The sequence below is a fragment of the Lepisosteus platostomus genome, chromosome 15, assembly GCF_059453375.1.
Source record: "Lepisosteus platostomus isolate fLepPlt1 chromosome 15, fLepPlt1.hap1, whole genome shotgun sequence".
NCBI lineage: Eukaryota > Metazoa > Chordata > Actinopteri > Semionotiformes > Lepisosteidae > Lepisosteus > Lepisosteus platostomus.
Genome location: NC_142625.1, coordinates 13,948,380 through 13,976,234, shown reverse-complemented (window position 1 = coordinate 13,976,234; position 27,855 = coordinate 13,948,380). Strand labels below are relative to the sequence as shown.

The following is a 27,855-nucleotide window of genomic DNA, read 5'->3' as shown; positions in this document are numbered from 1 at the left end:
AACACCCCTGAGCCCAGATAAAAAGTGGGGGGTCTGTGTGCAGATTTGCCCTAGGTCAATAAACCACCCGTTTTCATTAAAACTGGAAACTGAAGTTGCTTGTGCTAATTTGCTCTTGAATTTAAGAGCAAATATCAAGGGCACCTCATGTTGCGCGCAATTCAGACACTGTGGCCTCCGTGGGTTTAGGTATCGGGTTTGTAATCGGTCAACTCCACACCAAAGCAATGAAGCGGAGTGTTGCAGACAGAGCTGGAGAAACGAGCTGGAAGCGTTATTTTGCGGCGGGGGCTGCGTCTGTAGTCTCACTTAAGAGGTGCATGTGAGAAGACGGTGTTGCGATGTATGCAGGAAAGACCGGGCTTGTACTTCAAGCGGCTCCTGCCGGTTCATCTCGATCAGCCGGACGCGGTGGGGAAACCCAGGAGGGCGAGAAGAGATGAGTGAAGACGTCGCGGGAATACGGGAGAAAAAAACACGCTCTTAGGGGCTTTGATTGTGATTGTGCCAACAAAAACATTTCCAATAAAGTGCGGAGTTTGACGGACAGTTGTCGAGTGTGAATTAAAACGTATACCCGGCGCGGCTGGGCTGTGAAGCCGCTGCAGTCCTGTGTGCATGCCCGGTGCGCGGCTCGCGCATGCGCAGTGCTGCGCCCGGAGCCGCAAGGAGAACCAACCGCTGGTAAGACCGATCGGTTCATTCACACACATTGTGCCGATTTATTATTTCTACATCTCGAAACGGAATAATAGCATGGGGTGTTCTAGATTAACTGTAGTCATAAGCATTATCTTAAGGTGTTGAGAAGGTTCTTAGTTTTCTTACATTTCATTAAGCATGTTTCATTTTTAATGTATAGTCATCTTATTATAATAAACCCATATTGATTAAGCTGTGGTTTTTTTGACAACCTCAGTTTTGGTATTTGGGGTAGTTTTCGGTTTCTCCTTTGTCTAGTAAATCTAGGGGGGAAATGGGGTTCCACTCTGCTGTTGCATAACGTTAAATTAAATATTGTCAGCAGTAGATGAAACATTCAACGCCTTGCACTTTGATGAAAAGCTGCATGTCGAATCCTACATCGCACAAGATTCTTGAAAGAGTTAAATCATGCCGCCATTTTGCTATAAATTGCTAGGGTTTCACATTTTAATAATGGTCCTGTAATTGGGGGAAGAAAGCAGACGGCTACTCTCTATGACAAACTGGTTTCTTTGTGAAATAAGGGACTGAGATGAAGGAGCTCACAGTCGCAGACGAGGTCGGTGCTGTGGACTAAGTGTAAAAAAATGGTTGTATTGTTTTTAATACTGCTTTCAAGGTTCAGCGCTCCTGGCGTCTAGCGTACTGCAGGTACCCTGGCGCAAAGACGGTATATAGTATATACTATTTAACAGTGCTGGAGAACCCCCGTAACGTGTAGCCAGTGTTTTGCCTCACATGGTTCAGAAAGATGTTACGGATAAATCTTTGTCAGGACCGAATGCAAACCGCCACCGGTACCGGTAATGGTAATATGTTTATGAAATAGAAAAGCCCACGAGTTTCCGCAGTACTTCACGCCGTCTGGGTAATAATGTCAGGGGGAGAGACCGCCGCCTCTCCGCTAGAGGTTTTGAACGTGAAAGATGCGTTTGATCTAAATGGCGTTTCAGGTTGCAGCACATACAACTTCCAAAATCAGATCACAGCTGACTGCATTCCTGTGTCTAGCAGTGTAATTCGCTCAAACAATCGCTTTATGAACGCTACGATTAAACGATCCGGGGAATGCCAAGTGTGTTGCTCTCCGGGTTACTTGTAACTAGCCGAAGAGATAACAAAGGAGGCCATTCGTCTCGGCTAGTCTGTAGGGTAGTTAGTAGTTAATTGATCCCAGGGTCTCCCCCGTTTCTTTATAGAAAGCAGGGTATCAGCTTTGACAATATGGGTGGGAAGCTTGTTCCAGACTCCCACAGCCCTTTGTGTAAAGTAGTGCATCTTGTTCTCAGATTTAACTGCACTTCCCTGTAGCAGAAGTAGAGTCCCCTGTTAAAGACATCCCAGACTACGTGCATTTGGGTACCTGAATGAAATCTTATCTGATTTATAATAAAATAAGAATACTTCTGTATATAATAGGGTAAATTCTCCATTCACTGCATGAAACCTGTGGAAAGAAAGTTACGTCACTCAAGAATCTGTTGGGAATATTGTAATTTCTTTCAAAATCTGCAACATCTGTTGCCTAATTTATGAGGCTTTTCTAATGATGAGGCGCTGGTTTGGCTGAAATCAGTCTGGATCATCATCACAAGGGCCACCTGGGTGTCTCTGGGATACCGCTGCAAGCACTGACCCATACCTGCCTCTCATCACAGCCAGACGGTGGCACCAGTCCCCGAGGAGATGAGCAGGAAAGTGGGTCTTGAGGTGCTGGTGGTGGGCGGAGACAACCCCTCCACTGAAGGCAACGCCCCCCTCCCAGCCAATGAGATCTCAGTGCAGAAGACACGCCCCCAGGCCCAGACCACTGCTTTCATTTTGCCAGGTGAGGTCACTCCCAGCGGCACAGTCCTGTGCAGCACAGGGGCTGGTGCAGTATTAATGCTCTGCAGCTTAAATAATCGTTGCAAGACATGAGAACTAAGTGATCCCTGACTTCCCTTTGCATCCATCACAGCCCGAGCAAAGAAAATATCAGCTCTGAGATGCCGTAAGGACAGCAGAAAATTCTCTGATTTCTTCCAATTATATCCATGAAAACTATGGAAATGTTGACCTAGAGGTCACACTAGCCCAGGATGTCTGCATCGCAATAGCAACATTGTCAAATGACAGCAAAATAGACTTTAATTTAAAAAAAAAAACATAGTGAGCTTTGCTTTGTACTCTGTATTCTTGAAAAACCCATGGGTTCTGAAAAAAACTTGCTGATCGCTCCTGAACTGTCTTTATGCAAACACTGTGTGCTGTGTGACGGAGACGTTGATTGAAAAGCTCTGCTCTATCTTGTCACAGGAGATCTTTGTTGCTTATTTTGGTTGCTTATAGGCGTACTGATCTGAGGATGGTGGGTACATCTAAGTTAGCCACATAGTTCTTCTGCAATCACAGCATATATTTCTTTAAATTTGTAAAAGCTGCAAAAATAGAATATGTCAAATTTGCCCAGTTAAGCAAGTACTATGTTAGCTTGGTTATATACTTGCTTAAGTATGAAGTTATAAACTCAGTGAACATACTGAGATCAGAAAGGTAGTGCTCTGTTTCATGTATTAATGCTGCTGTTCATCTTCACACAATTGTGATGTGATTCTTCTGTTCCATTGTGGCCTTTTCTTGACTAGATCTCTAGTCTTCTGACACACAGTGCCCCAGGAATGGCTCTCGAAGTTTCAAGCACAGCCATTCACACACAAGGCTCTCATTACACTGCTAATGCGACGCACATTTCCTGGGCACTAACGAGCCCACAGTCAAAATGCAGGAGAATGAAAGCTGGATTTATAAGCTCGATTAATAATAAGATAAGATCACTTTATTGGCCATATACAATTTCTTGGAGGGGAGACAGGGAGAGAAGCTTGGGGTCAGAGCGCAGTGTCAGCCATTGTACAGCACCCCTGGAGTACTTGGGGTGAAGGGCCTTGCTCAGGAGCCCAACAGAGTAGGATTCCTCTGCCAGCCACGGGATTTGAACCAGCAACCATCCAGCCACAGGTGCAGATCCATAGCCACAGAGCCACTGCTCCACCTGATGGCAAGCAGGTTGAGACCGATCAGCCACTATAGACTCAGATCCTTAGATGGTGACTTTATCCTTTTCGCTAAGCGGTAATTAGTCATTGTGTTATTAGCGATTTAAGATTCTGCACTAATAGCTTGATGAAATGTCCAGAAAGCTCATGAAGTATCACGACAGCATCACAAATGTCTTCCTTAGTTTCTCCAGGTTTTTCAGAGAAATTAAGCTTAACATTGGTTTCTGGACTTGTTTACTAAAGTGTCAGCACTCGAGTTGCATGGCATTCTGAACCATGTGATATTATTTCTGATTTATTTCATTTTGTAGTGATTCGTTTATTTGACTGCGGTGACTCACATTTGCATAACTGGGTGTTTCACTGAATTAATTTAGGTGATGTAGCCTTCTCAAGTGTAGAACAGCAGCGTTTCCTGTGGAATTTGAACCCGGAGCCATGTAGGTCCAAATTCAACACCCCTAACCACTGCACCACACTGCTGTATCAGAGGCAGGACATTTCAACACAGTGATAACATCTGTGAACAGAGGAATAGGAATGAACAGACCTCTGCTATTGACCTCTACTGCCTGTGGATGGTTGAAAAGCAAAACCAGTTTTATTTCATCACACCCTTCAGTAATGGCATTAAACGCAAAACTCCATTAAGAGAACTTAGAAACATAGGCCCGGAGAGACAGCTGTCTTGACTAGTCCCTTTCGCACCACACGCAAACTGGAAGTAGCCAGTGTGTGAGTCAGTAACAGGTTTGAAATATTGTTGTATCGGCCATTCAGAAACATTCATGATGGACAAAGAAAAGGCCACAGGTTCTTTCATTTATATGAGTAGTGGCTCATTTATAGACAGGGACTGATAGGAAACTTAATTTGTAGTTATGGGTTGCACTGATCAGCAGAATTCTTCAGAAAACAGGAAGAAACCTTAATCGGGCTTTCAGAATCTGTTGCTAATCAGAGTTAGTAGCTTGAAAAATGAAGGTTCTGTTTCTGAAAACCGATTGGGGGCTATTTGTCCGTTGAGGGCAGGAGTCAGTTCGGCGCGTGTGGGTGAAAGGCTCCAGCGTGCCCTGTGTTGGAGGGCACGCGGTCCCCCCAGCCCAGCGCTCCTCCAGCCTGCTGTCTCTTTCCCAGCCCCCAGCTCCACTCTCGTGGGCGTGCGCAATGGGGAGGGGCCCAGGGGCCACATGGAGCCCCTGAAGGGGGGCGGGGCTGGAGAGCCGGTGACCTCCGCGCTGACCCCGCAGGTGGGCGGAGCCTGCAGCGTGGTCCACGTGCTGGAGTGGAAGGAAGGCGTGGCCGTGCTCCCTGGCACCAACCTCAAGGTATTCTGGGACTTCCCGCCTTGTCGTCTCCTGGGTCGCCGCACTCCTTGAATCTCCTCTGTTGCCAGTTAGCTCTCGGCCAAAATGGTGGCCTCTTGCAATGTGTAATCTGGGAAATATTTGTGGATTTGAGCTTTTGAAATTGGAATGTCAGGTGTTTGATATGAGGATGGAGCTGCATCCCCTGTTGTGATTGATGTGCTCATACCTCATACCTTTACTTCTCCGTTGGAAACTTCTAATTGGAAAGACGGAACATGTGACTGACTGTAACATGGGGTTTATCAGCCCTAATTCTGGTGAGCCCTGTGTCTGCAGGTTTTCATTGCAGTTGAGCTCTTGATGACTTAATCAAACCCTTAATTGAGAAAATATTTCGATTAGTGAATGATAGAGATTACTTTGTGTTTCCTGATCTTAAATTGCTTTTTAAGAACTATTGTATTCTTTCTTATGAAGAATAATAGCAATCAACCAGTTTTATCAGAAAAAGAAAATTACGAGCAAACATCTAATTAGGTTTCAGTGAAGGTTTCAGTTAAGTAAATGAGAGCTCAGTTGGATTGAAAACCAGGCACTGGCCTCACAAGGACCAGATTGGGAAGATATACTGTAATGCCTCAGGTATGGTTTTGTCTGCTTCTTTAATTCGTCCTAAGGGACATATGGTGGTTAGCTCTACTGCCTCACAGCACTCTGGTCCTGGGTTTGATTCTGGACTGGAGTACCTTAAATGTGGAATTTGCATGTTCTCTCTGTGTTTGCCTCCAGTGCTGTGCTCCGGTTTTTCTCACCTCTCAAAATCTGTAGGGTAGGACTGATTGTCTGCCCTAAATTGTCCTCCAGGTTTTGATCCAGAGTTCCTCTAGCTGACTTAAATCCTGTATACTGAGCCTAAGCAGGTTATATTGGTAAAATAGCTGTAAGAGCTGTTGATTTGTGGAACTAAACCAGAGGTGCAGGATGAGTGAATGTCTAGTTAAATGTCCCAGATTTCAGAACATTGACCCTTGAAATCATCATGTTTTGCAGAAACACTGGGGGTGAACGCTCGATGTTCAGAGCTTGTGCTCCTTTTCAGTTTTAAGGTCCTTTCTTGGAAACGTTCTTAGCTACGTTCACTTTTCATTTTTTCATTTCCTCCATTTCTCTTGAAGATGCTCAGTGAGTGGTTCTACTTCCCAGTCGGTCTATTAATAGGTGTCCTGGAATATTTTCATCGCGTACTTACACGTGTACTGAAAAGGGGGTGGTGTGTCCCGCAGTTCCGGATGAATGACTTTGGCACGCTGGAAGTCGTCAGTGACAGGAAGGTGCCATTCGTTGATCCCAGTGCAGAAGGGGCTGCTGGGAAGGAGATGGAGACAGACGGGAAGTCAGCCCTTAAACCAGGTGAAGGGAGCAGGTTTCTGTGCAGACTCCTCTATTGACAAAAAGAAGACATTGCAGTATTTCTTTTTATATTTTTCTGCTGCTGACCCATTCAGGTTGGTGCAGGTCAAAAAGCTTGTTTTGAACACTTTATCCTCTTGTTGCGTAAAACACAAATATAATTGAAATATTAACTTGTATTTATTGGTAGAGAATCAGATGGAATTATCCCAATAACTTTGCCGTGTATGACTGTAATTTGTAAATAACTCCTGGTGATAGGTAACATTTGAAGTGAAACGTGTCCTGAGGTGCCTGACGGTTTCCCCCCTGTTCTCCAGATGGTATCTCCCACAGTCCTGCCACTGGCTGTCCACAGGAACCGGAACAGACCATTAAAGAGGAGCCGCTGCCGGAAGGGGGCTCTGGGAGCTATGAAGGCCGCAGCCCAGCAGCAGAAAGGGGCTTCACAGAGCAGCTGCGCAGGGAGCCAATCACAGACAAGTAAGAGCCTGAGTGCAGACGGACAGCCTGCGAGACAGGCAGCTGACATTGCACTGGTGTCAATTCACCGTGACAGCTAAAGCTAAACAAGCTTACCCCTTGTCAAAACATTCTTTGAGAGAAAGATTTGCAGCCGTGTTATAATGGGCATTTAGTTGCTCCTGTGTTGACCTTTTAAGAAAATAAGAAAGATTACAAAAAGGAGGAAGCCATCTGTCCTTCCTAGGCCATTTGGTAGCTAATTAATCTGAGGATCTGATCCAGCTGTTTATTGAAAGAAGCCAAGATATCGGCTTCCACATCATGGCTGGGTAGCTTGTTTCATACACCTACAACCCTTTATGGAAAAACGCAGCTCCTGTTTGACATGGATTTCCATGTAGGACATTCCTTCATGTCTAGAAAGATACCTGGATGGTCTCCTCTGAACAGATTCCACAAAAACCTTCACCTTTTTTTTAGTTCTAACTGTTCACTGAACAGGCAAGTGCTACATCAGCCCTGACGGTCCCTGTAGTGCCCACACAGTGCCTCTTGTGATAGACTGCTCCACGACAGGCAGGACATCCATAGAGAAACCTGTGTCTTCTCTCAGGCCTGCAGATGTTGAGAAGGCCACGGGAATGCAGCTGGATGCTTTGAACCCTGAGCTGCTGAAACCAGTGAAGAAGAGGAAGAGGAAGGATTATATGAGTCCTTCTGAAGAAGAGTCTGAGATGGAGGCTATGGTAAGGAAGAGAGGTCTGATTTGGTCTGACATTACCCCGAGTCCCAGTACTGCTCTTGAGTTGTGTATTGTAAGGTTAAAGGAAAGTACATTATGCAGTTGACGCCATTTGCATCCTCACAATTCTCTGAAAGCTGATTTCTGTGCTGCAATGTGAAGGTCAAATCTGGTCTTCGGCTCTACAGGGTCTGGTTTTGCTGTAAGCCAGTCCTTAGTAATGTGACAGACTCACAAACTGGGCTTAATTGCAGAAAATAGCCACATGTCCCAGGTATGCTCAAGGCCTTGGTTCAATGTAAGATCAAGGTACTTACTTGCCTGGCTGTGTGTCCAGGTCCACTCCTGTTGTTAAGAGTGGAGTGCAGTCTGCTCTTTGAAGGGGACCTGCAACGCTATTTTTATATTTCAGGGTTAGAAAGAATCGGCATTGATGAATGCCTTTCAAAGCACAATGAAAGTAAGATGGTACACAGTAACATGTAAAACCTCCAATTTACATCACAAAATAGATTCGATTTCTGGGTATGTACAGACATTGTAAACAAGCAAGCTTGTGAATGTATCTCTTTTAATCAAATAGAAATATTGCTCTTGACTTTGAGACTTTTTTTTGTTACTTTCACAAGAGTGTTGTGCTTAATTTGGAATTTGTCAAATGTTGCGGTCCCACCAATGAATTCATTTTGTTATTAGATTAAATAACCGGTCTGAGAAATTGGGACTGCAGTAAAGCTTATTTAATAAGATTTACTGAGCTGCTCTTGCTGACTGCTGATTTTAAGCAAATAGCAGCTGAGCGAAGCTTTGCGTCATTCTGAGAGAGGGGAACTCCTAATCTCTGTCAGTCGTCAGGAGCTTCAGATCTGTGGGGAAGGGTTGAGCTGGTTCAGTGAGTGTTGTAATTCTTTTCCTTTTGCGGTGTTTTGTATTTTGTAGGAGGAGAAGCTTGAGGAACTGAAGTCCTGTGGCCCTGTCATAGAAGGCAGGCAGAGCAGGGCAGGTACAGACACCTCCGGCTGACACAGCTCCCACAGAAAAACCTGGTTCGTAATGATGGGCCAGTGTTAGGACCACAAGTGTGAGCCGGCACCACGGTGCTGAACGTGTCTCTCTAAATGAAGCAGTATTGTTAAAAGGCGATGCTTCTGCTCTGCTGACACTTTGCTAAAACATGACCATGACGGCTATCCCAGAATTGCCAAGCCCGGCTTTGCTTCACTGCTTGTTGCCATATCTCACCAGCTTTTCCTTATGTCTGTGTATCAGCCGCTGTGTAACTGAAACCATTTGAATCAGAGTACCCATCTTTTCTGTTGATTGTCTTTGCAGAGCAGTAGATTTTGAGAACTCAGTAAAGCCGTTTTGATTGGTGTTCTACCCAGTCCATTTCAGCGTTCGGCTTCGTGACAGCTGGGTCCTTAGTGATGTAACTCACTCCCTAAAATACCGCTAGCCCACCTGTGGGAGGACACTCCAGCGAAATGGATTGCAATGTGCAGAAGAGGGAAATTCCTGTGCTCCAACAAACAAAAGCGAGCAAAAAAAAAGAGTGAAAATGCCTTCGAATATATGAAACTGGAATGTCTTTCTTTTTCCGTCAATAGAAAACTGTAAAACCTGGTTCTGCTCTAACAATGTGCTAACTGTGTGCTAACATGATGTGTGTAGGGCCTGCGGAGGGGAAGAAGGAGGTGTGGTCATGGTCTCACTACCTGGAGGAGCAGAAGGCCATGGCTGCCGCACCCAGACTTTTTCAGGAGGTAGATTGTTAAAACCAGTACACACACGGCTCACCTGTCTGCTCCTGGGATAGCCCAGTACACACACAGCTCACCTGTCTGCTCCTGGGATAGCCCAGTACACACACAGCTCACCTGTCTACTCCTGGGATAGCCCAGTACACACAGCTCACCTGTCTGCTCCTGGGATAGCCCAGTACACACACAGCTCACCTGTCTGCTCCTGGGATAGCCCAGTACACACAGCTCACCTGTCTGCTCCTGGGATAGCCCAGTACACACAGCTCACCTGTCTTTTGTTTGTTTTGATACTTTATTTTGGAAAGAATTTCATTATCAAGTAGAGTCAAGCCCATAAAGACACTTAAAATGTTTTCAATAAGTTTCCACTTAGAAATCTGCTGCTAGTAAAATGATCTAATTGCATGGACTGTTATTTTATGTGAAAGGCAGCCAGCTGAAATAAATCTTGTGTCAGTGCAGTAGACTCTTGTCAGTTTCTCATCCTCATCCCAGTTTTCTCCAACCAGAAGGGCTCATGAAAATAAGCTACAGTTGTGGTGTTCAGTTCCATAACACATGACAACCCATTCATGCAACTAGCAATTTTGTTAGTTGTATTTTTTCTCACCACAAATGTTGCTGTCATTCTTAGGTTGACAAAGACACCTCAATGATGGGGTTGAGACTTCTTCACCGCTATGCGGTGCTCAACTGTTTGAAGACACTGAGACGCCTACATTGACTGCTCGTCTGTCTCTCTCTCTCCTAGTACCAGCGGGTCCCTCAGTGTAAGAATGGCTTCCGTCTGGGGATGAAGCTGGAAGGAATCGACCCACAACACCCATCCATGTACTTCGTCCTCACAGTGGCTGAGGTGCGAGCGAAGGACGGGCTAAGTACAGTTTACGACAGGAGTCAGCCTGAGGAAAACACTCCTCAGTGTCACTTGCTGGACTGATAAAGGATTGATTGACTCCTGGTTAAAGCGTCTTTTCAAGGTTAAGTGCTGTAGTTTATTGTTTGCTACCTATAATTTCCCACTACCTCTGAAAGCACAGGAGTTTGGGTCAGGCCATACAGAGACATAAGAGACAGCAGAGTGGAGTCGATCAGCTTTATTACAGCATCAAAAGCCCCCACTCTCACTGTACGTCATGTAAAGAGTATTCTCAGTTAAACAAAGGATTATATGGGCTCATAAAGACACGCTCACAAGGGTGTGTACAAAGTTATTTAATTAGTTGGGGTTGGCAGAGCTTTAATATTTCTGCATTATTCAGCATAGTGAAGGCGGACAGGTGAGGTCAAACCTCTTCAGCAGACCAGGAAAAAGAGAGTCCAGGCTACAGCTTTGAAGAGATCAGCAAGCCTTTATTTCTGTTCTGAAGTCAAGGCACAGTAGCAGCAGCGAGCAAGAGCAAGAGAGCTCTGCCAGTTTCTCTGTCGGTAACATTTGTTTCAAAACCTGCAACTTAGTAGCCATTTCTCCTGCTGGCTAAATGGACAAATTACTTCATCCTGTAGTTAGGAGCAAACTTTCTCCCTTTGTCTGTTACTAGAGTTTATTAGGGTATTTCTAAAAATCTGCAGTCTGGTCCTTTGATTTTATCAAATTATACATAGCTTGTTGATCAGATAATTTGTCCCTGTCAACTGTCTGCGTTTTTTTTATCAAATGTCACAAAAACATTTTTTATCGAAACTTGATATAAAAGCAATTCTTTGTTGGCTACAGGTTAACAATGGTCTGGTTACAGTTCTGTTATACAAAACATCCAATCCAATCCTTCAATATTCACAATCAGACAATCAGAGATTCATATAATAGCAATTCACGTGACTTGAGGTGGGGCTGGAGAATAAACTGCCTAAACAACAGGTTCCCTCTCCAAGTTCGCTCTGACTCCTCTCTGAACTCTGCTTCTGCCCGGAACATTCCGAGAGCCGCTGCTTAGCAACCTAGACACTGGCCCACCTCTTCAACACTTATCTCCCAGCACACCGTGAGGAGCCTCACTCTGGGACCTGATTTGCGCCGAGCCTCTCTGAACCTGTCCTTTTGCTCCGAGCCTCAAAAACCTTCACCTTGTTGTTGAAAGTGTTCATTCTTTAATGGCTGCCAGCTTCTCTCTGCAGGTTTGATATTGATGTATTTAAGAAGGTTTGCAAGATTCCAGATTGCCAATTATCAGCATTCTTGCATACCTTCTTAAATACGTACGGAGCCACAGGGAGCAGACCTGAAGCATCAAGGGGTTCATATTCATGTTGACTCATAGTTCCGAAGATCCAGGTGCCTCGTGACTGGGATAGGTTCTCCTGATTTTAAGAGGAATGAGCTGCTGTTTTGTTGGCAGGTAGTTAAAGCACACCGTGTTTTGTCCCTCTGCAGGTGTGTGGATACAGGATGCGCATGCACTTTGACGGCTATTCGGAGTGCCATGATTTCTGGGTGAACGCCAACTGTCCGGACATTCACCCGGCCGGCTGGTGTGAGAGAACTGGGCACAAGCTCTACACCCCCAAAGGTCAGAGGGCAAACCGTGGCCGGGCTGGGTTAAGGTTTGGAGGAGGTGGGGTTGGGGGAACGTGTCTGGGTTACCTGAAATACAGCAGACTCGCGTTTTACACTGTTTTACACTGTTAGGTTCCTAACATACCGCGTATACTCAAAATCGCATATAATCGGAACAGCACCCTGATACTCTCCTATTCCCCTACCCTTAAACAAGTCAAATCCACCGGTAGGGTATGAGTACGTGTATGTAGTTTAAAGTATTATGAATGCAGTAATACAGCAAATACAGTACTGTACGGTATTGGTAGACCCGACAAAGAAAACCACACTGTATTGAACAGTTCTTTCCAGACCCTATGCGGACGACACAATCCAGGGGGGAGTGAGGAAACACTAGGAAAAAGTCATGCAGGATTCGGGAATGTATACAGGAGGGGGGCGTGTCCAGAGTGCGCGGGTGTCCAGGGGGGTGAGACCGGGGCAAACAATCCAGGGATGAGACGAACGGAAAATCCAAAAGACAGGGCAAAAGTCCAAAAGCCAGGCGATCCATACGAGACAGACAGGTTTAAAACAGGAACTGGGTCGGAACCAGCGGGGGAAACGGAAACAGGAACGGAAACTCAAAAACATGACGGAGCCAGGCGATTACAGTTCCTGGGCTCCCACAATATGGGAATCAGATGTAGAGCCCCGAACTGAGTGGGTGTCTGGCTTTTAAGGGGGATGGGAAGGAGGCTGGAACAAGGGCCAGGTGCACAAAATTAGGTCAGAAGTGAAAAGAGCCGGAGCACCCTTAAGGAGGAGGGACTACAATTGTGACACACGCATGGTTCTGATGAATCAAATCGTGATTTATTTATTGCAATAAAGGAGGACAGATAACAGGTTAACCTCGTCTCTCACTCGCTTTTTCAAACAGAACCACTGGCTTTTATTCTTGAAGACGAGCAAAAGTTCCATCCAAAAACGGACATTCTTATGATTGGTCAGTCACTGCATGCTGCCTTATAATGTGTAAACTAGGTCAGAGAGTCAGGCACTTAACTTAAGGTCTGCCGTGGCAATAAAACAAGTTCCCTGTTCCCTTCCCTAAATCGGTTGCTAAAACAGGATACATGAATTACAGCTCCGTTCGAGAGACCTTGGCCCGCTAGAAATATGCAAAGCAATAAAACAATTCTTAAATACTTCATTGTTAGCTCATAACAAGGCTCGGGTTCCTTTAGTATACAAAATAGATCAGATAAAATTGAATAATAATAAAATACAGGGAACACTGACTATAATGTCATACTGTTGATGAATATAAGATAAGATAAGATCACTTTGTTGGCCATAAACAATTTCTTGCATTAGGAATTGTCTTTTCGCATACCCCAGCTTGCTCTCCATGAGACACACAGACAAGGGGGGAGACGCTTGGGGTCAGAGCGCAGGGTCAGCCATTGTACAGCGCCCCTGGAGCAGTTGAGGTTAAGGGCCTTGCTCAGGGGCCCAACGGAGTAGGATTCCTCTGCCGGCCGGGGGATTTGAACCGGCAACCTTCCAGCCACAGGCAGACATCTCCTTGATGTCTCAGTAAAACTTTTTTTAAAGCTTTTCAGAATTTGTGAGGTGCCCTCAATCTTGACTCAAATGATAAGCAGAAGAAAATCAATTCAAATAATTGAGAATTCTCCTGGGAGAATTGTAGAAAAATGATGGCTATAGTCATAGCTATATTGACTTTTAAGTCCACCCCTCTGCCCATAGAATATGAATAGAATGTGCAGCTACTGACGATGAACTTGTTTAAAATCTTTTTTTAACTCCAAATTGAGCACTTTTCTTGACTGATAAAGGAAGCTACACGCTCTGTAACTAGTTCCCAAATCATTTCTTTCAAATCAATTTGTGAAATTCCCCACATTCTTTTATTTTTCACATATGTTTCATTGGTTACTGCATTTAGACGAACTTGTGTAAAAATATTTGTACGTAAAAACACAAGTCTGCTGTATAACTATGCTCTCAAGGTCACGGGTCTCAGTGGTCAGCAGCCATGTTTGTGATGTGACTGTCTTTGACAGAATTCCCAACACAGGCAGGCATTCAGCGAGTTTCTGAGCACTATGCAACTTTTTCATTTGAATGCAGGCAGAGAGGACTCAGTAAATCTTAGCTAAGATCCCAAGGAGAGGCATGGGAGAGCCCTCATACATAAGGCTGTCCAGGGATTTATTTACTACAAAGTTCTTTTTAACTTGTTTTGCAGCCTGGGATGTTTCCATGTACTGGATTTACCTTCATTCTTCTCGTGTGACCTGACTAGAGACTTGACGTCTCTTATCCATGGGGCCAAGAGCCCCTCCATCAAACACAGATGATTCAGAGCCCCTCTGCCTTCACGGCAGAGTTCTGCTCTCAGAGCGCTGCGTGTCTCTCACGAGTGAGAACGGCGCTCAGGAAAGTTACTGAACGCCACTGTCCAAACCTGGCACTTCTCCCCCCCTCTCTCTCTCCTCAGGGTGCAAAGAGGAGGAATTCTCTTGGTCCAGCTACCTGAGGCTCGCCAAGGCACAGGTGGCCCCCAAGGAACTCTTCGCTAGTCCTGGGAGAGTAAGTCTGGTTCTCTTTCTCCACGTTACTTGACTGGAGACCTCATGATGTTGGAGAGAAAAGGATAAAAAGTAAATGAGAAGCGTCGTAGTTGCACCAGACTGGTCATGGGTGAGAGAGCTGGAATCGTAGTTAGTGAGGAGTCTGTGCAGTGAGAGAGAATCATCTGAGCACTGGTGGCTGAATCCTGGTGTGTTTACACAGAGGGTTTGTGGGAAGCTTGAGCGTTGTTGTAGGCCAACTGCATACGGAGGTTTTAATACAGTAAGTGTGCGTTTGCAGGACTGAGGAAAAGGGCGTTGAGAGTTCTTGTTTTGTGCCACCCTCCTCTTCCTCAGACAGACGTCTGTTGTGGCTTCGAGGTCGGAATGAAGCTGGAGGCCGTCGACCGCATGAACCCCTCCCTCATCTGCGTTGCCACGGTGACCGACGTGGTAGACAATCGCTTCCTGGTTCACTTTGACAACTGGGATGACACCTATGATTACTGGTGAGCACGGACACATGGAAGCCCAGTTCTCAGAAGGGATAGAAATACAGCTTAGGGCATGTTTCCAGGTGTTTTTCACTGCCATGTGATAATGCTGTAGGGCAGTTTCTTTAGAAGGATGCATTCACTTCCAGGAGGCAGTCTTAATGTTTGATTTTGTAAACAAAGCTGGTATTGATGCTGTGGAGGTTGTTTTCTGAGAACACTTATGTCATGGCAAATATCATTATTGGCACTGCATGTTAAATGAGATAAGCCACTGTTTATTCAGAAACATTGTTTTGTTGAATTATACTTATTTTATAAATGATGTTTCTTGCAGGATTATGCAGAACTCATTCATCCAGACAGCCGGTAGATGTTTTTAAAGGGGAACTGCAATGCTAGTTTTATATTTCTGGATTAGAATTGGCATTGATAAGGGCATTTCAGACTACAATGAAATGAATTTGCATCGCAAAATAGACTGAATTTCCAGGTATGTGCAGCACCATATTGCTGTCGTTGTCTGAGATTCAGAACAGGGCAACAAAACGTTCGATGACGTGATGTGGCCCTATTACATTGTAATCAAGCAGGATTGTGAATACATCTCTTTTAATCCACAAGAAATATTGCTCTCGACTTTGAGACGGTTTTTCTGACAAATACTACTTACTTTTTAACTCTGCATGCAGATCACACTGGAGCATTTCGGCAGTGAAATGTCTGCTGCACAATCTGTACTTATTCGCTCGTACGTCACGTTATTTTAGAAATTACAGTGACTAGCGAGCAGGAAGGGCTGATTTAAGTCACAGTTCTCAAAACTCTCAAACTCGCCCCCGGAGTCAGGGCGTTTGCGACAACATGGAGACTTACAGTCCTTTTACAAAGTTCGCGATTTTGTGCTTAACTTCGAATTTGTAAAATGCTGCAGCGCCTTCAATTAATTTATTTGGTTACCGAGATTTAATAACCAGTCTGAGGAACTGGGACTGCAGTTCCCCTTCAAGAATGTATTATTCATTTCAGATACAGCGAACCAATGCTTATGTCAGCAGCTGTATTCGTTGCAGAATGATATTCTGATGAAGACTGTTGCAAATATACCAAAGGCATCATCTCTGCTTAATGTTTGGGGAAGAGCAGATCAGTGCTTTGTCTAGGTAGTTTTGGCCACACACTGTCACCCTCAGACAAGGAAGAGTTCTCTTCAGGGAAGAGTTAGCCCTACCTGTCTAGTGTGTCAGGGTCTGTGGGTTAGCTGTATTATTCCTGTTATCCAGTCTGCCCTTTCCTTCCCAATCCCAGGTGTGATGCCAGCAGCCCTTATATCCACCCCATTGGCTGGTGCCGAGAGCGGGGCCTCCCTCTGACCCCTCCACAAGGTGAGTGACAGCCAGGGCAGTCCTATCGCCCGCAGCATGCAGCATCTGGCCAGGTGGATATCTTTTTTTTTTATTCTCCACTCAGATTACCCAGATCCAGACAATTTCTCCTGGGAGAAATACCTGGAGGAGACTGGCTCAACGGCTGTCCCGGCTCACACATTTAAGCCAGTGAGTAAAGTCCGTTGTTGACCGGAATACACAAAGGACAGGGCGTGGGACAAGGTGGGGTCATTCTGCATTGTCTCATGAAGACTGCGTCCAGCTGGGAGCAGCTAGGAAGCTGCAGGGGGTCGTCCCCACTGGTTCCACAGTGTTTTGTAGCTGAGAATGGTTGTGTCAGTGTGTTCCACTGGAGGGAAGCTTGACGTGAGTCAGCCTTGACTCTGTCCCGGAGGAACACCGCTGCCCTTGTCTTTCCCAGCGCCCTCCCCATGGCTTCCAGGTGGGAATGAAGCTGGAGGCGGTGGACAAGCGGAGCCCGTCCATCCTCCGCCTGGCCACTGTGGAGGACATCGACCCGCACAGGATAAAGGTGAGCTGTTCCCCTCCATCCGCTCCTGAGTCAGTCCCGCAGGCCGAGCCAGTCTGAGAGGGGATCGGGAGGACCGGTCGGGCTCAGCCTGATTAATAATAATAATTGCTTACACTTATATAGCGCCTTTCTGGACACTCCACTCAAAGCACTTTACAGGCAATAGGGACTCCCCTCCTCCACCACCACCCGTGTGCAGCCTCACCTGAATAATACACTAGTACACTCCCCACACACCAGCTCTCAGTGAAGCCAGTTCAGAGATGGGGATTATTAGGAGGACATGATTGGTAAGGGCCAATGGGAAATTTGGCCAGGTCGCTGGGGTTAACCCCTACTCTTTTTGAGAAATGCCCTGGGATTTTTAATGACCACAGAGAGTCAGGACCTCGGTTTCTCACTGAATGATGGCACCTTTTTACAGTGTAGTGTCCCCGTCACTATACTGGGGTATTAGGACCCACATAGATTACAGGGTGAGCACCCCCTGCTGGCCCCACTAACACCTCTTCCAGCAGCAGCCTTAGTTTTTCCCAGGAGGTTTTCCATCAATGGGTCGGCCAGTTGTGATCTGCAGGGTGATATGACTGCTGGCTATTTCCTAGGTTTTGGGTGCTAACCAGTAGTGTGAGAGGAACAGAGCCACTTGCACGAGAACTGTTTCAGCTGATTGGAGAGCTGAAGTTGCAGGTCAGAGGTCGGAGGTCAGGGGGCAGGTCGGAGTTCATTTACAGGGACCAGAGGTGTCTAAATCCCACCGCTCAGAGTGATAAGCCACGCAATTACAGCCTTGTGTGGGCGAGCTCAGCCCTGCTGCACGTGTGTCTCACAGATTCACTTCGATGGCTGGAACCACATGTACGACGAGTGGATCGATGCTGACCACCCAGACATCCACCCGGCAGGCTGGTGCGAGGCCACTGGGCACCCCCTGAAGCTGCCCCTCCGTGAGGCGAATACCCCGCAACCCGGTACAGCCGAACCCTTCCTCTTTTCATGCCTGCTCTCTAGGTGGTGCTGTGAGCACCTTAGTTTCCTTTAAGAGTCCGGTTGAACATTTGCTTTGGGTGAGGGGTTTAAGCTGAGGAAGCTGAGGAAGAGTTGTTGAGCCCTCAGCTAGCCTACCTGGGCTCTTCATTTGTCTCTTTCTGCTCTAGGGACTGTGAAAATGTTGGACAGCCTGCTGCGCATTCTTTTTCTCCTGCTGAAACATCAATGGCCTTATTCGCTCTAACTTTCTCCCGTTGGGGTCAGGTGACTCAGTTTGCCCCCTTTTCCAAAGAGTTCTTTCTTTTTACTGCTACTTGTCTTGGCTGTGTAACAGAGAAGCAAATGAGGAAGTCACCTTGCAGTTTGGAGCCTCCTGTTCGTATCGTGGTTCTGCTGATTGACGTTTCTGTGTTTTCTGAATCTCACTTTTTGTCCTCTGGTTGGTGCATAGTACTGAAAAGCAGATTCAGTATCGTGAATGAACAATGAATGTGATCTACCTTGATTTGATAGTCAAATATTCTGTTTTGTTACGTTTTCAAAGAGAAGATACATATATAACATGATCATAAGCAGTGTTATTTCTTCCCTGCTTCTAGCACCTGTGACCCCTGTAGTCCAGTCCAAGCTGTATTTTCTGAAACATCCCTTACTCATTGAGTCACTCAAGCCTGTAAGCCAGTTCAGCCCAGCCCAGTCCAATTCCATTCCATTCCATTTACAGTGAGAACTCACTCCTGGAGCTTTCTCTCTCTCTCCCTAAGTCCAGGCTGCAACCTAGACACAGGCTGAAACCCTTTTCCTCCTAGCAGTTCTTATAAGCCTCTTAATTAGCACAGAGGATTGGCTAATTCCTTTCCCTGTCATGGATATTCATTCCTTCAGACCGGCTGTGCTTCATTTTGCAAGTTTTTCCAATTAACAGTAAAGTACAGCTCTTGAGTGGTAGTACAGATAGCAATTGAGACAGCAGCTAACATATCCCTAAATGGATAATGAATAATGAATCCATCATATCTGCACGGATTGTCTCTCCTGTAGAAAGGTTTCCAAAAAGCCAAAGCCTTCCTCATCACATAGCGTCCTCAGCCAGGTGTGTGTGCTGAACGATCAGTGTTTGCAGTTGCTCATCTTGAAACAGCGCAGCCAGGAAGGGTCTCTTTTGGACTGAAGACTCCTGGTGATAAGCAGAAGCTCATGTTAAGTGATGCATCTTGACCTTACAAACGCGGGCATACTGCTGAACCTCTCGGTAACTTGCATCTGTGTTGACAGTTCTGCGTGGCTGTTTCTCTGCATGTGTGTGTGTGTCATCTCTGTGTGTGCAGGACCGCGGGAGTCCTCAGCCTCTGGACAGACTAGCTACTCCTCTCTGCCCTGCAAAGGCATGACCCACTCCAGAGCCAGCAAGTACAGCTTCCACCACCGGTCAGTACTGCCCTACCAGCTCGTGCTGGCACACCACGGCACATCTCCCTGGGGGTGTAGCCCAGTCTGGATGCTGTAGTCTTCTTCTCCATTTTTGTAGAAGCCAGATGTAGGAAATAACACAGCAGGTCAGGAGACAGTTGAGTGCAGATCTTAAAATCCTTAAAGAGAAGCTCTGGCGCAGCAAAGTGTCTGTCGCTGCGCTCCGTCATCTTACCACACACAAAAAACTTTACTGATGCTAACCCAGCTCCAGATTAAGCAAGTGTTTTTGAACCGCGATTAGAAAGTTTGTTTTATTTTTAACTAATTAAGCAATTAATCGCTTCAGTTAATTCAGATGGCATACATTCGTAATTCAGATGCAGGAAAACAAGATGCCTCCTGTAACTAGACTAGACTTTTTCACGCCAGCAGGAGTCAAAGGCCGTATGTGTCACTCGCGTCTGAGAGTGTAGCGTTTCTTTAGAACTAACAAACTTATACCCTCGTTTTCCCGCACATTGATACTCGCAGAACGAGACTTGTTCCTTCTTGGTTTCTGCCACAATGTTGAGCTTCTAGGTATTTGTCTGCAGTTTAAGGACAGTTTTGTTATCAGTTACAGAGTTTTTCTTCTGTGGCTGTGGCCTTTTTGTGCAATGTGCAATGTTCCTGTTAAGATTGAAGATCCGCAGAGGTAGTGCCAGAGAATCCTTCCTGTTTCTGAAGTTACCGGATTTACAAAACAAGAAGGGATGCTAGTCTGCTGTAGGTGAACCCTTCAGAGCTGCCGATAATAATAATGCTGTCAGTTATAATTAATGATAATGACAGTCGGTTGCTCGGTCTCACACGAGGCTGTTTGCCAATGTTCCGGCTCCTCCCACAGGAAGTGCCCCACCCCGGGCTGCGATGGCTCGGGTCATGTGACCGGGAGGTTCACGGCCCACCACTGCCTGTCGGGGTGCCCGCTGGCCGAGCGCAACCAGGGCCGGCTGAAAACCGAGCTGTCCGACACCGAGGGGCCTGGCGCCAAGCGCAACCTGCTGGTGTTCAGCCAGCGAGGCAAGAAGTCCCGACACCATGGCAGGTGAGCGCTCGCCGGCCCGCCCACGCCGCGCCCTCGAACCCCTGGTGAGACCGCCTGTCACGGTCGCCATCCCTCCTCTAGGGGGCGCTCCCACCTTTTTTGGATTATTTACCTTCATTACGTGCACCTGTCCCCTGTTCCCCTCTGGTTATTCAAGGAGTGGCCCAAGGGCATAGGTTTCAGCAGGGCATCCTGACCTCTTGATCTGGGGCTAGGAGCACCTTGTCCCATTATGCTTTTAATCCTCCACGTTCCTGATTCCAGTTCAGTTCAGTTTAATTGTTTGTCTCGGATGGATCTCCTGGCTTTTGTGGATTATGGACTGTGACCCGGCAACTCCATTGAACCTCCTTTGGGCTCGATCGCCTGCACTCTCCCCGTGCTCCGGATCACCAGTCACCGCCCCCTGTCTGTCATCCCGACCTTACCTCACTGTGCTGTCCCCGACGTCATTCTCCAGACACTTCCGGACTATTCCGGACCAGCCAGCAGCCATATCACCCTGCAACTCACAACTGACAGCCCCACTGAAGCTCAGCAGGTGTGAGCCTGGTCAGTACCTGGATGGGAGACCTCCTGGGAAAAACAAAGGTTGCTGCTGGAAGAGGTGTTAGTGGGGCCAGCAGGGGGCGCTCACCCTGTGGTCCACGTGGGTCCTAATGCCCCAGTATAGTTATGGGGACACTATACTGTAAACAGGTGCTGTCCTTCGGATGAGACGTAAAACCGAGGTCCTGACTCTCTGTGGTCATTAAAAATCCCAGGGTGTTTCTCGAAAAGAGTAGGGGTGTAACCCCAGTGTCCTGGCCAAATTTCCCATTGGCCCTTACCAATCATGGCCTCTTAATAATCTATGAATTGGCTTCATTACTCTCTGCTCTCCTCCCCACTGATAGCTGATGTGTGGTGAGCGTTCTGGCGCACTATGGCTGCACATTGGTGGTGGTGGAGGGGAGACCCCATTACCTGTAAAGTGCTTTGAGTGGAGTGTCCAGAAAAGCGCTATATAAGTGTAAGCAATTATTATTATTATTATTCCGTCTCGCATAGGGTCTTTACCAACGCAGCGGCTGTCTGTCTAGGGATGCGTGGAGTCACAGCACAGTCCAGTGAAGGTGTGAGATGAGTTTAGCTATATTGAAAATGACCACATCCAGAGAACACTGAGGGATACGCACGTGAAGTGTATCTCCCACAGTGCCCCGAATTATAACAATGACAGTGTTACAGAGGTGTTACAGTCAGTGTCCAGCAATATTATCACCATGAATGAGGTTTTTAATAGTCCACATTCTACTTATGGTCCAGTGGCTATTCCTGACGATGTTATCCCACCTTTCAGCCATTTCTGGGGGGTCACATACAACAGGTGTCTGTTTAAAATCCCCTCAAGCCAGCTCAGGAGTAATGACCCCAGGCCAGAGTCTGTCTGCACAGAGAGCCACACTCACAACTCTCCTGCTGCGTTCTGCTTACTGGGCTGCTGAGCAAAAGCAGATCAGACCCCCGGGCTGTAGAATCTAAAAGGATTGTTAAGTCCTTGGTTGGACTCCTGCATCTGTGTCCTGAAAGATTTATGGGACAGTTAAAGGAGAACTGCAGTCCCAGTTTCTCAGACCGGTTATTAAATATCGGTAACAAAATAAATTCATTGAGTATAGAGAAAACTGACAAATTCCAAATTAAGCGCAAAATACGTAATACTTAAGGTACTGTAAGTCAGCATGTTGTCGCAAACCCCTGGTCTCACTATTGGTGAGAGCGAGAATTCCCACAAACTGTGACATGAAGCAGCCCTTCCTGCTCACTAGTCACTGTAATAACTAATGCAATGTGATGTACGAGTGAATTAGTACAGACTGCGCAGCAGATATTTCACCGCAGAAATGTTCCAACGTGATCTGCATGCAGAGTTAACAAGTAAGTTCGGCAAAACTGTGTTGAAGTCGACATCATTATTTCTATTGGATTAGAAGAGATGTATTGACAAGCCTGCTTGTTTACAGTGTAATAGAGCCACTTCACCTCACTGGAGGTTTTGTTGCCTTGTTCTGAATCACAGAACATGGTGCTTTACATACAGTAACTGGAAATTTAGTCTATTTTGTGATGTAAATTGGAGATTTTTTACATTACTGTGTACATTTGACTTTCATTGTGGTTTGAAATGCACTCATCAATGCCGATTCTTTCTAACCCCGAAATATAAAAATAGCATTGCAGGTCCCCTTTAACAGTTCTATTGGATGTCAGGTTAATAGAGAAAGGTAAATTGTGTAAACTCAGTGCAGTCAGTGATGTATATTTATGTCCCCTCATTCCTTCAGTTTTGGTCAGTTTTTCTTTCAATATAAAAATTATTGCTCCAGGAGAATGACAGATTTAATGCTGTATGATTTATTAAGAGGGCAGTGAAACAATTACACATTCCGAGGAAATGTATTAGCTCCAGCTTTTTGAGTTTTCATTTTAGAACTGTTTTCTCACTGGCATGTTTCTTGGCCCATCATTTTTTTGCATTCAGCTCCCCCATTCATCATTTGCGAGATATGTCCGGGCGCTGTTTAGGGACTGTGAAGAGATGTGCCGTCTCCCCCTGAAAAAGGAGGTTGTGATTCCATAAGGTGACAACAGGGGGCAGAGTTGCGCGTTCTGGTCTGAGTGTCTGACTGTGCCTCTCTTTCCAGGATAGGACGTCCCCCCAAGTACAGGAAGAGCCAACAAAGAGCTTACCAAAGTGAGTGACGCCAAGCCATCATACTCATAAAAAATACTCCGTCTAAATGCTTTATGAAGCATATTGAACATATTAAATATCAAATACTATATGATTATATAAGACATGTTTGCTACATGTAAATGGTGCTCCATCTTTACACTGCTTGTTTATGTGGCAGTAGCCCATGATGTAACAGTGTAGCAGCAGCTACATAACAGAATAAGGCCTAGATAACAGAAACATTATTTCTAATGGATTAGAAGAGATGTATTTACTGTAAGAATGAACTCAAGACCAGGGCTGCTCAACCTGTGACGCTTATGGTGTCAACAGGGGGATTGAACAACCCAAAAGATCAGATGACTTTATTGGCCATATACAATTTCTTGCATTCGGAATTTGTCTTTTCACAAACCCCAGCTTGCTCTCCATGAGACACACAGACAGGAAGAGAAGCTGGGTGTCAGAGCACAGGGTCAGCCATTTATACAGTGCCCCTGGAGCAGTCGGGGTTCAGGGCCTTGCTCAGGGGCCCAACAGAGTAGGATTCCTCTGCTGGCTGCAGGATACGAACCGGCAACCTTCCAGCCACAGAGCCACCACTCCACCCGAGATAAGATTGATTGCCACAATGTTTCCTTCTAAATTTTCTGGTTCCAGGTTCTCCTCCATCTTCTTCTTCTACCAAATGCCAATCCGCGGTTTCCACCATACACTAAATCCAACAGCATATCCTAAACCGCAGTCCGAATTTTTGATCTCCGTTTCCAGTCCATTATTCCTAAATCCAATCTGTTCAAACTCTTCTGTATTACCGCTACGTCCTCCTAGTTGCATCCACCCCACTGGCTCCCACGCCGCTGAGTTCTTCCGGGTCACTTTTATATTGTTTCCTGATGAGATTTGCCTGTTTCCCATGTGGTTGAATGGGGTGCTTCCGTTGATTAGTCAGCTGACTTTTCCTCGTGGCTCTTACTTGGGTCCATTTCAAGTATTTTAAGAGTGGCATTTCTAAAACATCTGCCATTGATGACCCTCCCGCGGGTGACCTTGTGATTGTGATTGATTGTGCGGCATCTGCGTCCTTAGCTATGGGCTTGGTAACCGGTAGGACAGCAGTGCAGGTACTGGTTGAGCCAGAAGGCTGGGCGGGTTGGACTGGAAGGGAGTGTGGTCAGCGAACCCTGTCGTGGAACCCAGTGTTCTGCTCAGAGATGGGGAGGCAACAGAGGAAGGTCAAGCTGGGGTCTAACGCCTTCCTGGCTCCAGCGTGAGGTGTCAGCCGCAGGGATTCTCTTGCACGGTTTCATATGCCTCAAAGCCAGTTGAGAAAGTGAGCCCAGTCTTCCTGCCAGCAGGGGGCGAGAGGGTGTGCTGGCTCGGGCAGCCTGACGTGTGCCGTGCGCTCTCGTGTGTTGCAGGCATGTCGTCGGAAGGCGTGCACCCCTCCCTCTTCATGTCGGCGCTGTCGGCCCACCCTGACCGGGCCCTGTCTCTCTGCTGGGAGCAGCACTGCAAGCTGCTGCCAGGGGTGGCGGGCATCCATGCCAGCAAAGTGGCCACCTGGACTGTGGAGGAGGTGAGGAGGAGGGCAGGACACAGACTTGGAAAGGCCCTGGAAAACTGTTCCAAAGGGGGATAGAAAGAACTGGAGCACGCTGGTTGTATCAAATAGCTACGCAGTTATAATATCCGATAATTCTACCAACGAGAGGAGGATTGGGATGAGGATTAGATTACTTTTGGGGCTTGTGACCAGGCTGTACAAATATCTAGGACATGTAGGATCCTTATGATTATCCTTAAGGATATACAGTGGATATAAAAAGTCTGCACACCCTTATTGAAATTGCAGATTTTTGTGATGTAAAGTTAGAAATCAAGATAAATCATGTCAAACATGTTCCCATCTTTAATGTGGCCTTGCCACCAACAACATTCAAGAGAAAAACAAATAGATAATTATTAGGAAAAATAATTGAAATTAAAAAACCTATAATGGCATATATTATTGTATGTCTCTTCTGTGATTTCAAAACAGGTGTTCAGTTTCGTCCAGAATCTCACTGGCTGTGAGGATCAAGCCCGGCTCTTCAAAGATGAGGTGAGATATGTTGGCAGACTCCCCTGATCAAGGAGACATGATTACATCACCGATTCTGTATCCCAGTTCTCTGACACAGGGATGATTGGAAAACAAAGATGCTTTTGGATCTCTTCCTAAAATGACATTCTCTGGCTTGCACTCCAAGTCATTTTGCAGAGACTGATTGATTTTCATACTTAGAGGTATAAATCATTTAAAACTGAGCTTCGGAATGTCAAAATAACACTGGAGAACAGAATCTTAATAAGTTGAATCTTTGATTTGCAGTGGTAGCTCCTCTTTGAAATGTGTCCAATATTTATCATAAGCATAGCAGCCTCTGAGCAGCTGAGCCATTGTGTTTCTCCAGATGATTGATGGAGAAGCCTTCCTCCTGCTGACCCAAACAGACATCGTGAAGATCATGAGCATCAAACTTGGCCCGGCACTCAAGATCTACAATGCCATCCTGATGTTCAAGAGCACCGATGACGGGCTCAAGTGATGCCAGCCAGACCTGCGACAGAGCCAGTATGGTCACTGGCTACTGCATATGTGCCAATCCACCAAAAACAATTCCTCCATGTGTCTGATGCGCACCTGTCAGTGAGCGGCAGGGGCAACAGGGAAGCTGTGTTCATGTGCCAGTGTTTAAACTTAACTTTGGTTCCTACTGATGTATCTGTTTACTTAAGTGTTCCTACTGTTTTCTTTGTGGCGGCCATTTCCTGTAACTCGCGTCAGGGTCAGGTGAAATTCGTCTCGGTACTTAACAACGGCGCGAGACTGCTCTTTTCCCGATGATCCGGTTTGGGTTTGTTTGACACTTTTAAATATGTTGGTGCCGGGATCCCGTTTTCAGTGGGTCCTGGAAGCCCGGAAACCGCGAGAGTCTCCCAGTTTCAGAACATGGGGAGAGTAAAGTTCAAAATGAGAGCAATGGCAGGCGTGCATGTAAAAAACACAGAGAAACGCAGTTTGAAAAGGGGGGCAAAGAGAAATATTCCTCTTTTGATATTTGTATTTATTCTTTGCTCAGATGTGTGCTTGGGTGTAGAGCAGTTTTAGATGCAGGCTGCTACTGAGTAAGTTAACTTGCATTTATTTGTTAATCCAGTTGAAGCAGACTATATCTGATGGCTACTGTACACCTGGCAGTCATGAAGCGGTTAAGGCCCAAGAAAATTTCTTCTGCATCTTCTCTGCTGCAGCTCTTAGCATTAACTGAGCATTAGTGTGACAAGAATGATTTTCAGGCCTGGTCTTTGAAAGTCAGACTATAGAGTCTGATTCTAGATCTCATTCTATTTTATTAACAGTCATGGGTACAAACCTTGAGATTTACAGTGGTATGTGTGTTCTAGAGCACAAAAGACACCATGGAAGGCAGTCAAAGGTTTAAAAACATCAAGCCTCTGTCATTACTGAAGACCTGAGGACTGAAGAGCAGGGAAAATGTTGACATTTAATGGTGTCACAGACATTACAGAACAGAAGCAGGAGGTTTCACCTCATAGTTGGTCAGTGTATGGATTGTGCTGCTAAGTTGTGTTTACTGAGTCTTTTCCCAGAAGGTCTTGCTCTTAAACAAAAAACAGGCTGCTCTCCCTCCAAAAATAATAATTCCTCTTGAACACTAGAGGGGGCTCCTTTGAGAAACGCCCCACTCCAGTATAGGCGTAAAGCCCTGTGAATACATTACCTCTCCAGCGAAGTCTCGCAATAGGCGTTGGAACTCTGGAACGTTTTTATTAGCCAATTAAAGTCAGAATTGTAAACGACAGGATGTCCCAAATCTGTATGCATTGGCAGTTTTGAAGCGCTTGACTGCCAAGAGACGGCAGCACAAGGTCGTGGCATCTGTTCGCTGTTCTGGGACTCGTGGAGGCCGTGAGAAACACTGTACCTGAGCTTGGAGTAAGATGTTGCCCTGTTCTGGAGTTTCTCTCTGGCTTAAACTGTTTTATAGAGATGTTCAGTAGTCGGTCAGTATGTCTTTCACACCATAAATCAATAAATGTTTGGTTCAAGTGGACGCTGTGGTCTGTGGCAGATACTTCAGGATTGCACGCCGCTGAAGATTTAAAACCTCTCTGTGTTGAATCTGAGGTTTGTTTTTACGATGCCTCAGGGATTGTCAAGCTCTGTTTTCATTTAGAATAGTGTACATTACTATTTGGCTAAATGAAGATTTGGCTAAATAGCTGTTTCATTGCATTCACTTTATAGTAATTGAAAAGAGAATATAACATTTAGAACAAAATTAAAAGATATGAAAATGATTACACTAAAAAAAACCGCAATAACCTGTGAAAATAGATGAGGATAAATGCCAATGTTAATACCGGTGGGCATATGATTATAATGATATAATATAGTAAGAAAATGGTCATGAAAAAATAGTTGTAGACAAGTATTGCTGATCTTAAAAATTCTGCCTATAACTACAGTGAATTTGCATCTCTGTTCGCAAGCTATGCAGGTTTGTCTCTGGGCTTGACATCATAAGGGAGGGTCGAGATGATGAAACCACCGCTCGCATTTTCTGATTATCTGCTCATCCATTGCAGGGGTTGTGTAGGGAGCAGTGATGTGTTTAGCGTCGGGAAAAGTGTTGTAAAGAATTCT

The 27,855-nt window shown here is 45.9% G+C and overlaps 1 protein-coding gene across 2 annotated transcripts; it reads left to right on the top strand.

Moving 5' to 3' along the window:
* The first annotated feature begins 22 nt into the window (after positions 1-22).
* On the top strand, positions 23-27,262 carry l3mbtl1 (L3MBTL histone methyl-lysine binding protein 1). Of its 2 annotated transcripts, none has more exons than XM_088608128.1 (22): positions 23-684; positions 2,364-2,533; positions 4,884-5,074; positions 6,340-6,466; positions 6,787-6,949; positions 7,545-7,677; positions 8,613-8,676; positions 9,345-9,436; positions 10,188-10,292; positions 11,811-11,946; positions 14,446-14,537; positions 14,876-15,027; positions 16,321-16,397; positions 16,483-16,568; positions 16,822-16,932; positions 17,765-17,903; positions 19,251-19,350; positions 20,222-20,422; positions 23,110-23,159; positions 24,563-24,720; positions 25,183-25,245; positions 25,598-27,262. In XM_088608128.1, the coding sequence occupies exons 1-22, from the start codon at positions 641-643 to the stop codon at positions 25,730-25,732; spliced, it is 2,589 nt and encodes an 862-aa protein (XP_088464254.1). In that variant the 5' UTR covers positions 23-640; the 3' UTR covers positions 25,733-27,262. The 2 variants fall into 2 exon arrangements, with proteins under 2 accessions (XP_088464254.1, XP_088464255.1); XM_088608129.1 differs by lacking the exon at positions 23-684 and adding an exon at positions 983-1,264.
* Positions 27,263-27,855: the final 593 nt, after the last annotated feature.

Coding starts and splice junctions, on each gene's coding strand:
- l3mbtl1 (XM_088608128.1), top strand. CDS start 641: ATGCGCAGTGCTGCGCCCGGAGCCGCAAGGAGAACCAACCGCTG. Junction 14,538..14,875: donor TCTTCGCTAGTCCTGGGAGA/GTAAGTCTGGTT, acceptor CCTCTTCCTCAG/ACAGACGTCTGTTGTGGCTT. Junction 16,398..16,482: donor CCCTCTGACCCCTCCACAAG/GTGAGTGACAGC, acceptor TTCTCCACTCAG/ATTACCCAGATCCAGACAAT.